At 43.6% G+C, this 16,053-nt stretch overlaps 1 protein-coding gene across 1 annotated transcript in view; it reads left to right on the top strand.

Moving 5' to 3' along the window:
- The window catches only part of LOC119968909 (immunoglobulin-like domain-containing receptor 1), a 77,035-nt gene that overhangs the window by 48,019 nt on the left and 12,963 nt on the right, over nucleotides 1-16,053 (top strand). The window contains exons 2-5 of the mRNA XM_038801889.1: nucleotides 3,852-4,022; nucleotides 12,005-12,154; nucleotides 13,316-13,435; nucleotides 15,390-15,536. Of these exons, the coding sequence (XP_038657817.1) occupies nucleotides 3,852-4,022; nucleotides 12,005-12,154; nucleotides 13,316-13,435; nucleotides 15,390-15,536 (588 nt within the window). The remainder of the gene's footprint in view (nucleotides 1-3,851; nucleotides 4,023-12,004; nucleotides 12,155-13,315; nucleotides 13,436-15,389; nucleotides 15,537-16,053) is intronic.

Raw genomic sequence — 16,053 nt, 5'->3', positions numbered from 1 at the left:
AAAACTACTCTAGTGCAAAATCTTGTGTCTATTAGGTTTGTAAAAAAGGCATATTCTGTAAATCATAGAATTTACAGTGCAGAAGGAGGCCATTCGGCCCATCGACTCCTGGAAAGAGCACCCTACCCAAGGTCAACGCCTCCACCCTATCCCCATAACCCAGTAACCCCACCCAATAAGGGCAATTTATCATGGCCAATCCACCTAACCTGCACATCTTTGGACTGTGGGACGAAACCGGAGCACCCGGAGGAAACCCCCGCACACACAGGGAGGATGTGCAGACTCCACACAGACAGTGACCCAAGCCGGAATCGAACCTGGGACCCTGGAACTGTGAAGCAATTGTGCTACCCACAATGCTACCGTGATACTGTAAATACAGCTTTTTAAAAGTTTCAGTAGCTTTCGAGTCCATAGACCACCTGCTGAGCTGAAGCGATTCTCCGATTTTTGAAACATGTATTCATGGTTTTTGGAACTCTGCTACAGTTGTCATAACAAATTCTTCCAGCTACATTAATACATAAACACAGTGCTGCAGATGCTCAAAATCTAAAATAAAGTACTTGGAAAAACTCAGCAGGTCTGGCAGCATGTGTGGAGAGAGAAACCATTAACGTTTCCAGTCTAAAGAGTGAAATGTTTGGACTCCACATTAACTCTGTTCCTCTCTCCACCGATATTGCCAGATGTATTGTTTAAAACCGATAGTAGAATGCATCTAATTTCCATTTCAAAGTAGTGTGTCAATTATTGGAAGGGTGTAGGTGTAGGAGAAACATGACAGTAGAGGCTAACAGGGCATGGCATCTGTATGTGTGACAACACAACATTGGCCAGTGTAAGGTTCAATAGAGTACATGTATAAAACCCATACTTCAAAAATTGTGTGGGGGAAGTACACTTTTCCTGTGGTCCTCACAATGCTGACCTCAGAAGAAGTGTGTGAATATATTGCACTGAAGGCCTTCCTGACCTGCCAAAAGGCCACAGGAAAATGGCGTGCTTTTAAAAAGAAAAATTATTTCAATGTGTCGTTGGCTAGGGCAACAGTTATTGCTCATCCTAAATTGCTCTTCAAACAGTGGTGGTGAGCCACTGCAATCCATGTGGTAACGTAGGTACACCCACAGTGCTGTTTGGAAGGGTATGCCAGGATTTTGATCCAACAACAGTGAAAGAACGACTATATAGTTCCAAGTCAGGGTGGTGTGCAGCTTAGAGGGAAACTTGCACGGGGTGGTGTTCCCAGTTATCTGCCGGCTTGTCCTTCAAGGTGGTAAAGGTTGTGGGTTCGGAAGGTGGTGAAAGTAGCCTTGGTGAGTTGCTGTAGTGCATCTCGTAGTTGGTGTACACAGCTGCCACTGGGCATTGGTAAAGGAAGTGACTGTTCAAGGTGGTGCATAGGGTGCCAATCCCAGAGGAACACTGGGGTGCATGCCCAGAGATCCTTGAAGACACCAGGATGGGTAGATAGTGTAGTTAAGGCATATGGAATACCTGTGGAGAGATGGAGACGGAGTGGTATTGTCACTGGACTAGTGATCTAGTGTAATTCTCCAGGTCTTGCTTCAGTATCTGAGGAGTCGCGAATGGTGCTGATAATTGTACTTTAATCAGCAAATATCCCCATTTTTGACCTTCTGATGGAGAGGGTGCATGTGGAGATTATTTTTGTTGCAAAATAAATAACATCAATATTTTGCAACCCAGTTCAGACTTCCATTAAGAGAACATAAATCTAGCCCAATTAAGAGTCACTAATAAATGTATTGGGGAATTCAGGACATCTTCACCTAGAATGTAGTACCATAAGCAAATAAGAACTAACGAGTAGAAGCTAGATAGGCACATAAGGAAAGAGCAATAGGAACGTATGTTGATAGCCTCCTCCCACCATTTTCACCAATACTATGTGGAATATAAATGCTGGCGTAGACCATTTGGGCCGAACAACCTGTTTGATGTACATGGTGATGTAATGCGCACTTTTCTCAGCACATCCAATACAAGCAATTTTAAAATTTGTTAGTGCGCAAATCATTTAACACCATGCAAATAAGAGTTGAAAACACTTGCTCACGCTCCAATCTCCTTTCAACTTGCACAAGATCTCACTGGCATCTAATCACTGTTTCTATCTTAACCATTCATATTTCCATACCATCTGCAGCCTATATTTGTTTCCTTCCCTGGGAAAAATACTGTTCCCAACTTTCTGACTAATGCCCCTTTCACCTCCTTTCTTTCCATTGTAGTTCGTCACTGGCAATACCAGTAACCACATTGATCGACGCATGAACTCCCTTGCTGGCATCTTCACTGCTATTCTTGGGACTCTCTTTGCTCGCAGACTGTGACCACAATTTGTTTTAATCCTGTGGGGCTCATTTCCATCTTGGTGTTCAGCTTTCAGCTATTAAAGTAATCTGATTTGTTTTGGAAAGATTTATTTATTTAATACTCACTGATGCCTAGAAAGGGCTTATTTTTTCCCTTCCCCACATATTTTAAAACACAACTGAACTGTTTCTAATTGGATAAACTATGGGTAACTTATTGTGTGTAGGCTGTTCTTTCCTAAGACCTGTACACTTTACTTGTTAACCAACCTCTGTCCATATTAACATAAAGCATGTAAACATGCCCTGTCCTGATGTATCCTTCTTTATCCATGTCGCGTTTGTAATTCTGGCATTTAATTTGGTCTTTTTCTGTGTTACACCAGCTGAACTTTGTAGTAATGTCCTTCAAACCTTCCACTATTATAACACTATTATGTGTGTGTGTGTGTGTGTGTGTGTGTGGGGGGGGGGGGGGGGGGTGAGAAGAAGGGAGAAGTTCTGGAAAATGTCTTCCATTCCCAAATCCAGTTATTATAATAAGAATCTTTGTTGTCACAAGTAGGCTTACATTAACACTGCAATTAAGTTACTGTGAAAAGCCCCTAGTCGCCACATTCCGGCGCCTGTTCGGGTACACTGAGGGAGAATTCAGAATGTCCAAATTACCTAACAGCACGTCTTTCAGGATTGTCGGAGGAAACCGGAGGACCCCATGCAGTCACGGAGAGAACGTGCAAATGTCCTCCTTTTGCAAACAAAAACTTGTCTTCGTGTGATTTAGCAGTCTCCTAGTTCTCAATCCAAAATATGTAACATTCCTAAACAGTCAAGTCAGTACTTGCACAATTAAATTCCTATTAGAAAATCCTAGTTCTGCAAGATAAACTGGTTTGGGGAAGGCAGGGTTAAAAAATCTTCCTACTTTTCAAAACGCTGATAAAAGATTGCTCATCCCTGATACTATGCCTTGATTTAAATATGTTGTTTCTGTAGAAGTTGCAACATTCAATCTCTGAGACTATCCAGCAATAATTCTTTCAATAACATTGAAAATCGTATTGTTGTAACATCCCCAGAACTATCCCAGTAATGGGGCTTTCTCAAATATTTTCTCAATCAATTAATAAAACAGCCGTGGTGCATGGTTCACTTGGGCATTCTTCCATCTGGATTGTTCATCCTGTCTTCACCCTCTGCAGCAACTCTGAGCTGCTGTTTGCGAATTATTAAATGGTGGGAAGTCTGTGTGCATCTAGTAGGGTATCAGAACTCCCATTATTCAGCAGTAAAAAGCATTGCTCTGAAGGTGTACTAATGGGCTTGCCTCACTGGTAGAAGCATTGCTTAAGGGTTATTAACCAGAGGAGGTATGTTAAAATCTTATTTCTGTACATCATGGGGTGATTTTGATGTACTTAGTTCAAACCGAAGTAACTACAGATGCAATATTTTATTCTTCCCAGAGCTCTTCTGTTGATTACCTGTATTTTTTTTTCCTTTCAGTCTGCATTGCATTGCTGGTGACTGTGCAGGAGACCAAACGTGTGACGTTGCTTTTTTCTTCCATTGCTCTGAGATGTGATTATTCAACATCTTCTCAGACTCAGGATGTCGTAGTCACCTGGCGTTTCAAGTCTTTTTGCAAAGATCCCATAATGGAGTACTATTCTTCAGGTAAGCATTGCCATTGAACACTTCCTGATTTTCTTTTCCCATTTCCACATCCTGTTGACTAATCTGTGGAATAACCTTTAGCACCTTTTTATATTTATTGAGTTTTAAATTGGGTATTTTTAAAACACTTGAGAAAAGGGTCAAAGCTGGATATTTTATAATTTTGTGACAAATATTGCAACTAGGTCCTGATGCTATATAGTATACTGACGCTTGACAAATGCATGCTAAATGCCCAACGTCAAAAGAAATGATACAAGACTTCTCTCCTAATAGCGTTGTTTGCTACTGGGTGGACCAATGGTCTGTGCAAGTGGCCATTCTGCATATATGAGCCCAGGCAGTGAGTGTTGTCAACCAGGTGCGATGGATTAAAACAAAATCTGAAATAAAGATCAGAAAATGCTCAACACCCATCAGATCAGGCTGCACCTGTGAACAGAGAAAACAAAGCTAACTTTACCAGGTGGTTGACCTTCATGCACACCAATTGTTGAACTCTTAAGGTGCTTTAAACTGTTCATTTGAGAGAAGGAAGAGATGGAAGCGGTTGAATGGCTGGTCCCATGTTACCATCTCAAGAACACAGGAAACCAACAGTAGTAGGGGAATCCCAGACGGGATTTGTAAAGGGCAAGCAACTCGAGACCAATGTTCAAAGGCTTTTAAATGTTATTATGATGCCCTCTAGAAGGAGAGGGGGAGGGGGTGGAGGTGGTGGTAGCGATGGATGTGGAGAAGGCTTTTGATCAGGTGGAGTGGAATTACTTGTGGGAGGCGCTGGGAAGGTTTGGGTTTGGTGAGAGCTTCACTGACTGGGTGCCAGTAGCGAGTGTGCGTATGAACTGGCTGAGGTCAGGGTAAATTTCAAATTACACGAGGGACGAGGCAAGGGTGCTCCCTCTCCCCGTTACTGTTTGCTCTGGCCATAGAGCTATTGGCCATGGTGTTAAGAGCCTTGAGGAACTGGAAAGGACTGGTTCGGGGGAGGTGTGAAGCACAGGTTCTCGCTTCACGCAGATGACCTGCACTTGTATGTTTCAGACCCGTTGGAGGGGATGGGGAAGTAATGTGGATCCTGGGGGGGATTTGGCAATTTTTTGGGGTATAAATTGAACATGGGGGAAAAACGAGATGTTTGCAATCCAGGCAAGAGGACAGAAGAGACTGGGAGAGCTGCCGCTTAGACTGGTAGGGAAGAGCTTTCGATATCTGGGAATCCAGGTGGCCCGGAAATGGGAGGCACTGCACAAGTTAAACCTATCCCGGTTGGTAGAACAAATGGAAGAGGAATTTAAGAGATGGGACATGCTCCCGCTATCACTGGCAGGGAGGATACAGACTGTGAAAGTGACGGTCCTCCCCAGATTTCTGTTTTTCTTTCAGTGCCTCCCCATCTTCATCCCAAAGGCCTATTTTCAAGCGGGTGAATAAGATTATTTTGGGCTTCGTGTGGGCGGGTAAAACCCCGCAAGTGAAGAAAGTGTTGCTGGAGCGCAATCAGGAAGGGTGGGTTGGCGCTGCCGAACTTCTGCAATTACTACTGGGCGGCTAACATAGCCATGATTAAAAAGTGGGTAGTGGGGGGTGGGGTCGGTATGGGAGCAGATGGAGACGGCATCGTGTAAAGACACCAGTTTGGGAGGACTGGTAACTGCACCTCTTCCGTTTTCGCCGACCCGATAGTCCACAAGTCCAGTGGTGGTGGCGGCTCTGAGAATCTGGGAGCAGTGGAGGAGATAGAAGAGAATGGAGGGAGCATCGATTTGGACCCTGATTTATAATAATCATCGGTGTGTACCGGGGTAGGCTAAATGGTGGGTTCCGGAGATGGTAAAGGACAGGCATTAGAAAGATGGGAGATCTGTTTATAGATGGGAGCTTCCCCAGCTTGAAAGCCTTGGAGAATAAATTTGAATTGTCAACAGGGAATGGGTTTAGGTATTTGGAGGTGCGAGACTTCCTGAGAAAACAGGTTCCGGCATTTCCACTGCTGCCACCACGGGGGATACAGGACAGAGTAGTCTCCAGTACCTGGGTGGGAAAGGGGGAAGGTTTCAGATATTTACCAGGAGCTTTGGGATGTGGAGGAAACCCCGGTGGAGGAGCTTGAGGGCAAGTGGGAGGACAAGTTAGGAGGAGAGATAGAGGTGGGTTTGTGGGCGGATGCCCGGAGCAGGGATAATACATCCTCATCATGTGCCAGGCTTAGCCTGATACAATTCAAGGTAGTCCACCGGGCACACATGACTGTGGCCCGGATGAGCAAGTTTCTCGGAATAGAGGACAGGTGTGCGAGGGAAGCCCAGCAAACCATGTCCACATGTTCAGCACAGGGCTAAATCGCTGGCTTTGAAAGCAGACCAAGCAGGCCAGCAGCACAGTTCGATTCCCGTAACAGCCTTCCCGGACAGGTGCCGGAATGTGGTGACTAGGGGCTTTTCACAGTAACTTCATTTGAAGACTACTCGTGACAATAAATGATTTTCATTTCATTTTCATTTCATGTTCTGGGCATGCCCGAAGCTTAGAGGGTTCTGGCAGGGTTTCGCTAAGGCAATGTCCACGGTACTCAAAACACGAGTGGTGCCAAGTGCGGAGCTGGCGATCCTTGGAGTGTCGGAAGAGCCGGGAGTTCAGGGGGCGAAAGAGGCCGACGTCTTGGCTTTTGCCTGCCTGGTAGCCCAGAGACTGATCTTATTAATGTGGAGGGACTCGAAGCCCCTGAGTGTAGAGACCTGGGTTAGTGACATGGCTGGGTTTCTCAGTCTCAAGAAAATAAAGTTCGCCTTAAGAGGGTCAATGGTTGGGTTCACCCGGAGGTGGCAGCCGTTCGTCGACTTTCTCAGGGAAAATTAAACTGTCAGCAGAAGCAGTATTCCAAGGGGGTGAGAGGGCCGGATTGTAGTTTCATGGTTGGGGTATGTGAAGATTGGAAATGGGGTGGGGGGGGGGGGGGGGGGGGGGGGGGGCGGTGAGGGGAAACATGACATTGTTATTGTTGTTATTATTATAAAAACTTGCAAATACCCTAAAAAATATATTTAAAAAAATAAAAGAAACCAGCTCCGACTTGAATAAAAACAGACCAGTAGGTCATTTGCTGAAGGGAAAGTCTTTGTCTGTCATGAATGTTCAGTGGTGCAACAGCGCCATCTGATGTGAAAACATGGAAATGTAGCACAAACCTGTACGAGCAGTTCCTGTTTAATAGAATCGTGCCATGTGATCGTTATTCCAGTGCTTCATTCTAAAATATTGTTGCAATTTATCATTGCAAGTTTACGTAAATTTCAAATTTGTATCTTGCCCTTCTAGAGATTTTAAATTTCAATGGTTAGTAATCAGAATGAGATGGAATATTTAAGCACTGTACCTGTTTTTACACATGATTGCGATTGCTTTTAAAAGTTGGTCTTTTAATTTGCAGATATTATTTCATGATTAATACTGTTGTGTTTTTACCAAAAAAAATAATGGAAATGTAATACTGGGCTTTGAACATTGGATATGGATGATTATCACAACTCCACAGTAATTCTAATACCCAGCAGGACCTGTTATCAGTTTGACACACTTGGCAACATTCTCTTCATCTGAGTCAGAAAGTTTTGGTTCAAATTTCTCTCCTGATTTTAATGTGGTTCAGACTGGCACTCAGTGCAGTATTCAAAGGAATTCTTCATTGTTGAGATGTCAGTGTTCCAGTGGTTCAGGTAGATGTTGACGGTCAGATGATATAATTTGAAGAAAGGCAGAGAATTCTCCCAGGTTCAATATGCCTCATTCAACATGGTGAAAAGCTATTGTACAGTGTTGTGGCATGTGAAGAATGGCTGCAATGGTAGACTAATTAATAATGCATTGTCAATTTTCTTTTGTAATTTTTGGGACATTTGGAATCTTGATTAATGGGATGCGATGTAAATGCTCACTCAGCTAAATCGCGGGCTTTTAAAGCAGACCAAGCAGGCCAGCAGCACAGTTCAATTCCCGTACCAGCCTCCCCGAACAGGTGCCGGAATGTAGCGACTAGGGGCTTTTCACAGTGACTTCATTGAAGCCTACTTGTGACAATAAGCGATTTTCATTTCATTTCATTTCAAATGCAAAATGTTCCTTTCTAAAAGGATGGATAAATCGGGAATAAATGAGTGAAGCCATCCAAGAGCTCCATTGCAGCTCTTGAAAAGGGAACCATCTTTTTAAAATTCTAAAATGGCAATAGATTGCCAAAATTATTTGCTGATATACACATCGATATAATTTGTCAATTTAAGTCATAGTAACATCATAAAAAAAATACATAAAGGGAAATTCTGATGATCTTAAAGGACTGAGCATGTAATCATGGTGGTACAGTGGTTAGCACAGCTGCCTCACAGCGCCAGTGACCAGGTTTGATTCCAACCTTCGGTGACTGTGTCTATGTGGAGTCTACACTTTTTCTCCCCATGTTTGCATGTGTTTTCTCCGGGTGCTCCGGTTTCTTCCCACAGTCCAAAGATGTGCAGGTTAGGTGTATTGGCCTTGCTAAATTACCCCTTAGTGTCCAAAGATGTGTAGGTTCGGTTGTGGGGGGATGGAGTGGGCCTGTGTGGTGTTCTCTTTCAGAGGGTTGGTGTAGACTCAATGAGCGGGGTGACCTTCTGCACTGTTGGGATTCTGTGTCTCAGCCGCCTTTTTGTACTAGGTTTTGAAAAAATGCTTTAGCACCCACCTTGGGCGAAATTCTCCGACCCCACGCAGGGTCGGAGAATCGCCCGGGGCCGCCGAAAATCCCGCCCCCCACCATGGCAGAAATTCTCCGCCACCCGGGAATTGGCAGGGGCGGCAATCACCCCACGCCGATCGGCGAGCCCCCTGCGGCGATTCTCCGGCCCGCGATGGGCCGAAGTCCCGCCGCTGGCCCCGCAGCCGAGGTTTGAACCACCTCTGGTGGCGGTGGGATCGGCGGCGCGAGCGGGGTCCTGGGGGGGGCGCAGGGCAATCGGACCCCGGGGTGGCGCACCCATGGTGGCCAGGCCCGCGATCGGGGCCCACCAATCGGCGGGCGGGCCAGTTCTGTGGGGGCACTCTTTCTCTTCCGCCGCCGCCACTGCCTCCACCATGGCGGAGGCGGAAGAGAATCCCCCAGCGCGCATGCGCTGGTGGTGATGTCAGCGGCAGCTGCCGCTGACGTCACCACCGGCGCATGCGCGAACCGGCGAAGGTCTTTCGGCCAGCCCCAGCACCGGGCGTCAAAGGCCGCTGGTGCCTGTTTTGGCGCCAGTCGGCGTGGTGCCAACCGCTCCGGCGCGGGCCTAGCCCCCAAAGGTGCAGAGAATTCCGTACCTTTGGGGAGGCCCGACGCCGGAGTGGTTGGCGCCACTCCGCTACGCCGGGACCCCCCCGCCCCGCCGGGTAGGGGAGAATTTCGCCCCTTATTCTTGAAATTGCCGAGTGTGAGTAAGACAACCACTAGATGGCAGCACTAAATTCATGTATAAATATGTGAACCTAGAGGATCTTGGCACTCTTCGAACCAGGTGTGACTACACAGCAGTTACAGACACATATAGCTTAGTTAATTCTTATAGTTAAATACAGCTAATACTTATTCTGATTTACTTTATCACCAGTGATAGTTTTGTTAGAGTGAACAAATGCATTATTATTTAATTTGTTATTCATTAAACCTATTTTGCTTTGAATTGAACATTGGTAGTTTCTGTGAAATCTAACCATCAGATCATTCTGGAAGTAAAGCAAAGAGTAACAACATATCACAAACCAGCAATATAACACTCCCAACCACCCACCTCCACTACTGGTTGCCTAACATGTAACAACCTCCCCGAACAGGCGCCGGAATGTGGCGACTAGGGGTTTTTCACAGTAACTTCATTGAAGCCTACTCGTGACAATAAGCGATTTTCATTTCATTTTTTCATGCAGTACCTTCCTATTCAAATCGGAAAGTGAATACACATCACTTGGTCGGATGATGATTGTCTCTGTCAATCGCATTTTCCCATGTCCGATATTTTGAAACTAACAAACAAAAGTGTTCAACGGCTTTTGTTTTGAGCACAAATTATTTATTGTCAATGTGATTTCTCTCCTGGGTTGCTCTCAGCAGTGAACTGGCCTTTAAATCCTGGAAATTGTTGGCAATTCTATCTATCATTGAAAAGTTACTTATCACTTGAGGTGCAAACGTTTTGGTTTACATTCACTGGTTTAAAAAGTGAACATGAAATGGAGTAAGATAGAGAAATAGTTTGCAAAAATAGACTGGAATGAGAGGCATGATTGATGCAAAGTGACAAAAGTTGTCAAAAATGAGAACTTCAGGGACACTGTGGTTTGACAAGTTGAGCGATCACTTTTAATCAGTTCAAGACAAATGGTAGCTGAAGTAAGCACGTGATGAGCACAGGGAATCCCAAGGGGAGAGTGAAGAGATGATGAACAAGGAAGTGAAAGTGCAAGCAAGTTTCCAAGCCTCCACCTTGACGTGTGAATCAGTTTATTATGAATCTCACAATTGTATACACTGCAGAGGGAGCCCATTTGGCTGTCCAGATGAAACATTCTCCCACCAACCCTTTTTTTAAAAAGAAATTCCAAATAAGGGGCAAATTTAACATGGCCAATTTAGTACCCTGCACATCTTTGGGTTGTGGGGGTGAGACCCATGCAGACACGGGGAAACTCCACACGGACAGCGGCCTGGGGCCGGGAACAAACCCGAGACCTCGGTGCCGTGAGGCAGCAGTGCTAACCTCTGTGCAAGGCACATTCTTCATTTTGGGATAGCAGTCTAATTACCTTTTGAATGCTTCAATTGAACCTGCCTCCACAGCACTCTGTTAGTTCATTCCAGACCTTTACACTTGCTATTTGGAAAAAAGATTTTCTTGTATCGCTTTGCTTCTTTTGCTAGTTACTTTAAAACTGTGCTCCCTTGTTCTTAATCCTTTCATGAGTGGGGACGGTTTCTCCCTCTGTGCTCTGTCCAGGTCCCTCGTGATTTTGAATGCCTCGGTCAAATCATTTTTCAGCCGCCTTTTCTTGAGGAAAACAGTCCTAACTTCGTAACCGCATTTCCGCAAATTTATTTAGCTGTTCCTCATTTGAGCTGAAACAAACATTTTGGTAATTGTGTAGTTGACCTCTGCTGTATCGTTCAAGGTGAGGAATGCTGCTGCTAATTACTCAACTAGAGAACATTGAACTGGATGAGCGAGGAGGAAGAATTGAGCAAAAAACATAAATTACAAAAAGATATTTTGGTGATAATTTGTCCCATAATAGCAAAATTAACACGACTTGTCAAATAATGAAGCCAGACACAACCCACAGGATGAGAAGAAGAATTCTAAATTATTTAACTAGTGTAACTAAGTCATACAAGCATTTTGGTTGAAGAAGTATTATTGTTAGACAATAGAAAGACAGGTTGTTGATGGTAAGAAGATCAAAGATGCTTTTACCTACATTTAAAGTAAGTGAGGACTTGTATCTAAGCGCTAAGTCCTTTGATAATAGGATGTGAGGAATATTATAAGTTTCAGTAATTGGCAGATGAAAACATTTTATAATTGCATTAGGGTAAGGTTAACTAGATACATTTTAGATTACATAAAGATGGTTTGAAAATCTATTAATGTATAGGAAGTCGGAAAAGCAAAATCTGTGAACAAATTAAAAGCAAGAAATGTTTGGGGGAAAAAAAGGAGAAGCAATAGATCTTTGCGGAGAGTGCAGGGCAATTGGGTTATTTCGGACCCTATGAGAAATGCTCCAGCACCTGATGCAGCCTTCTTTGCTGCGGTAGTTCTGTGGTCTTCTGAAAGGCAGTGGTAGTACACATTGAAAGGACTTTCATCATTCCAGTGATTTATGGAACAATTTTCTACCATGACCCATTCATTTCAGGAGCGGTAAGAAGAAAGAAATGGATTTAGTTTGTGATGAATTTTCTTTTTCTCTTCCAGCATACATTGCTATGTTGAGCATGGGCCAAGATCCAACCACTGACTGCCATGATGACCAGCGGACTGTGCGAATTATTGTTCAGAAAAGGGGACAAAATGAGCCGATATTAGGACATGAATATAGACAAAGGAAGATTACCATTCAAAACAGTAAGCATCACATTGAGACTGACTGAAGTTGGGGGAAATCCCTACCAACCGTTGTAATAAGATGCTATGATTCTATTAGCTGGCTAAAAGTTTCACCTGTATTCTACTAGGATTAGGGATCTACATGCTGAGCATAGCATAACTAAGATCCTGCTCACTTTAATAATCTTATTAGTGCCACAAGTAGGCTTTTATTAACACTGCAATTAAGTTACTGTGAAAATCCCCTAGTCGCCACACTCCGACGCCTGTTCGGGTACACTGAAGGAGAATTCAGAATGTCCAATTCACCTTTTGGGACTTTATAAATATGCACCACATTACAGTGGGCAACATAATCAAAAGACCCCTTTCCTCAAAAGACCCCTTCCCACCTGAGTTATTCTCTCTCCCAACTTCTTCCATCAGGCAGGAGATACAAAAGTCCTGAGAACACGCACTAACAGCTTCTTCCCTGCTGTTACCAGACTCCTGAATGACCCTCTTATGGACTGAATTGATCTCTTTGCACAATTTCTCTATTGAGTAGTACTACACTCCATATGCTCACCCTATGTCTACGTATTTACATTGTGTATTTATGTATGTTGTATGTTTTTCATGTATGCGGGGGCTGGTTTAGCTCACTCAGCTAAATCGCTGGCTTTTAAAGCAGACCAAGCAGGCCAGCAGCACGGTTCGATTCCTGTACCAGCCTCCCCGGACAGGCGCCGGAATGTGGCGACTAGGGGCTTTTCACAGTAACTTAATTGAAGCCTACTCGTGACAATAAGTGATTTTCATTTTCATTTCATTTTTCATTTGTCTGGACTGTATGCAGAACAATACTTTACACTGTACCTCAGTACACATGACAAATCAAATTCAATTCTATATCCCAATTATCAGAGTCCTGATTTAAAGAAACAATTCCTTGGGAGGGAGCAGTGTGAAGGGGACAATCATTTCATTATGGAATCTCTGTCATATAAATATCCATTGAATGGATTTAAAACACAAAAGGATCCTGAGAGACCTGAAACAATGCATTTATTGACTTTCCCTCTCTATTCTATTCTTTGCTAAACTTGTATCCTAACATTGCCTAAAGCTGTTTGTTCCACTGACTAACATTAAACACACAGCCAATGTCATCTAAAATGGTATATATTTTCTTTGTAGAAGCTGACCTGTGGATTAGTGAAGTGATGTGGTGGGACCATGGTGTTTATTTCTGCACCGTTGAGGCACCAGGAGACACGACGGGAGACTCCGACAAAGAAGTTCGACTTATTGTTTTGCGTATGTTTGTTTCCGTGTTAAGCTCTTTATAAATTATCAGTTCATTTCACTAAAATAGATCTGCAGCATCATAAGGACTAAATAATCGTTATTTGTTTGTTTAACCATTGTGATTTGCTCACGTATTTAGATCGTCACTGTAACAAATAGGAAAGGTTACTACTAACAATCAGTAACCAGTAATCCACTCTGAAGCAACCAGTCAAATTTCTAATTTTCCTCCTTCAAGCTAGTGGTCTAGGGGCAGCTATTACCACAAACCAAAAATTCTCCACGTGCTTTAAGTAACCATGTATGTTCCCGACAAAACCAGCTCTAATCAGATAAACTAACCAACCCTATTTTGACGTCAAAATAATGGTGAGGTTGATAGCTCTCGCTTTTATTTATGTATAAATGGTGCAGCAACTTCCGAGCAAAGCAATTGGAGAGTTAAATATGAATGTCCAAATGTCTCTGCCCAAGAGGTGCTGCTCTATCATTAGCTTTGTGAAAACAACTTTCATTATCAATAAGATAAAGCTGTTCAGTATAGCACAATAGATGATTCAAATTATCTCAGATATTGAAGGCGAGAGTGTAAGAGTACCCTTTTAAAATGATGAGGATTGATGACTTTCAATCAACTTCTCTGGCATAGAAAAGTAATTCTTGTAAGTGCAGTGGGGAGGAGGAACATTTCCCCAACATTTTCGGGGAGAAAATTCATCGGACGGCATTTCATGGTCCCCTGCTGGCACGTTTGCAACCCATAAAGCTCCCCGTGTGGCCCTCCCATCACTCTCAGCAATTTTACTGGATGGGGAATCTAGGACTAAGACGGCCAGCCTGCCTCCCCTCCTCCAACATGAAGCCTGTAATTGGCTAATTAAGCAGTACTTCTGAACTGCCTCAATTTTGACGTTGGCAGGCAGGAATTGGGGTGGAGGAAGCCCAGCAGGTCATCCTGCTCGGGCCTCTGACCTGAAGAGAGGTGAAACACCTCTCTTGGGGACCCCCTTTCCACACCAGTTATCCCTTGGTGCTCTCCACTTCCTGCCCTCTCCATCAAGATGCACACTCTCCTCTCCCCACTGCCTACTCGCCAACTCTTCTGGCCTCGCGCAACTCCTTCACCTTCTGAGACCCCCTCGCCAATCTGGTCCCGGATCAGGTCTTAGAATCTGGCAACTGCTTGTAGTCCCAGTCCGTACCACTGCTGCAGCTAGTGCCACCGGAACTACAGAACTGCTGGCTAATCAGATTGGGGGCCAGCTCTCTGAGGCAGGACATCCACCCCTTGTTCAAGAAGAAGACCCGCCTCCTGCCAAGTGTTAAATGGCTATGAGGCTGCCTTGATCGGTAATGATTTGTTTCCCACCAACTATTTAGGTGGAGGGGCACAAAAACCTATCATTGAAAAATTCTGGCCATTATGGTATTGCCTCGAGAGGAATTGTTCCTCACAGAAGCACAAGGACGTTGGTATTTGAATGGTTTGAATAACTTCGGTTGAATGTCTTGAGAGCTCCCAATATTTGCACTTGTTTGCAAAGTACATCAGTTAAACAAGTCAGCTGCAATTCACATATTTCTCCCAATATTTGCACTTGTTTGCAAAGTACATCAGTTAAACAAGTCAGCTGCAATTCACATATTTATTTGCAGTAGTCTGCCTTCCTCTCTAACAATACAATAGTTCACCAAATCAATTGTGCCTATTAACGTATAGAAATAAAGACTAGGTTGAGGATGTGTGTGCGTGGAAAGATGTTTCAGTCCAAACCAGTTTCTAATGCCTGCTTGTAAATATAAATATGTAAAGATAAAGTACTTGGGTAATTTGAAACTGATTGCTGGCAATCACTTAAACTAAGTAGAATGGTATTACACAGAAACACTGGGAATCCTTCCTTGGCAATGGATTATTTTACAATACTGTCTATTAATCCCTATCTTTTTTCCTTTGTTTCAGATTGGCTAACTGTGATATTTATTATCATGGGTATTTTGCTATTGTTCATATTGATTAGTATCTGTTGGTGCCAGTGCTGTCCACAAAAGTGCTGCTGTTATCTCCCATGCATCTGCTGCCCAAAACATTGTTGTTGCCCAGAGGAAGGTAATATCTGTTTTTCAATTAATTATCTCCTTTCCACACCTCCCCCTATAAAATTGTAGCTAGTGACGTGGAAGAATTTGCAACTGCCAATCCAGTGACCAAGTGACTATGATAGTTTAAGTTGAGGTGTACAGATATATTTCTTAACAAGCCAAAGTTCATCATGAGTATTTCGTCTTCATTCTTGAGACATCATCATCACTGACCAGGTCAGTTTTATTGCCCATCCCTACTTTCCCTCGTATAACCCCATGGCTTGCTTTCAAGCCAGAACACTTCAGAGGTCAGTTAAGAATCAACCACATTGATGTGGGACTGCAGTAGGTCAAAGTGTGTAGGGGCTGTAGGTATCCTTTACGAAAAGACATTGGTGAACCAATTTGTATTTTACCACAATCCCTGATCATTATATACTAAATGAGGCTTTTATTTTTAATAAACTAAATTACAATTCCCGTTGGGTGACTGAATTCAAACTCTCATTCACTTATTTGACTTACTAATGCAGACATCGGGA

This window comes from Scyliorhinus canicula, chromosome 7 (genome assembly GCF_902713615.1).
Source record: "Scyliorhinus canicula chromosome 7, sScyCan1.1, whole genome shotgun sequence".
NCBI lineage: Eukaryota > Metazoa > Chordata > Chondrichthyes > Carcharhiniformes > Scyliorhinidae > Scyliorhinus > Scyliorhinus canicula.
This window is presented reverse-complemented; position numbering and strand designations above follow the sequence as displayed.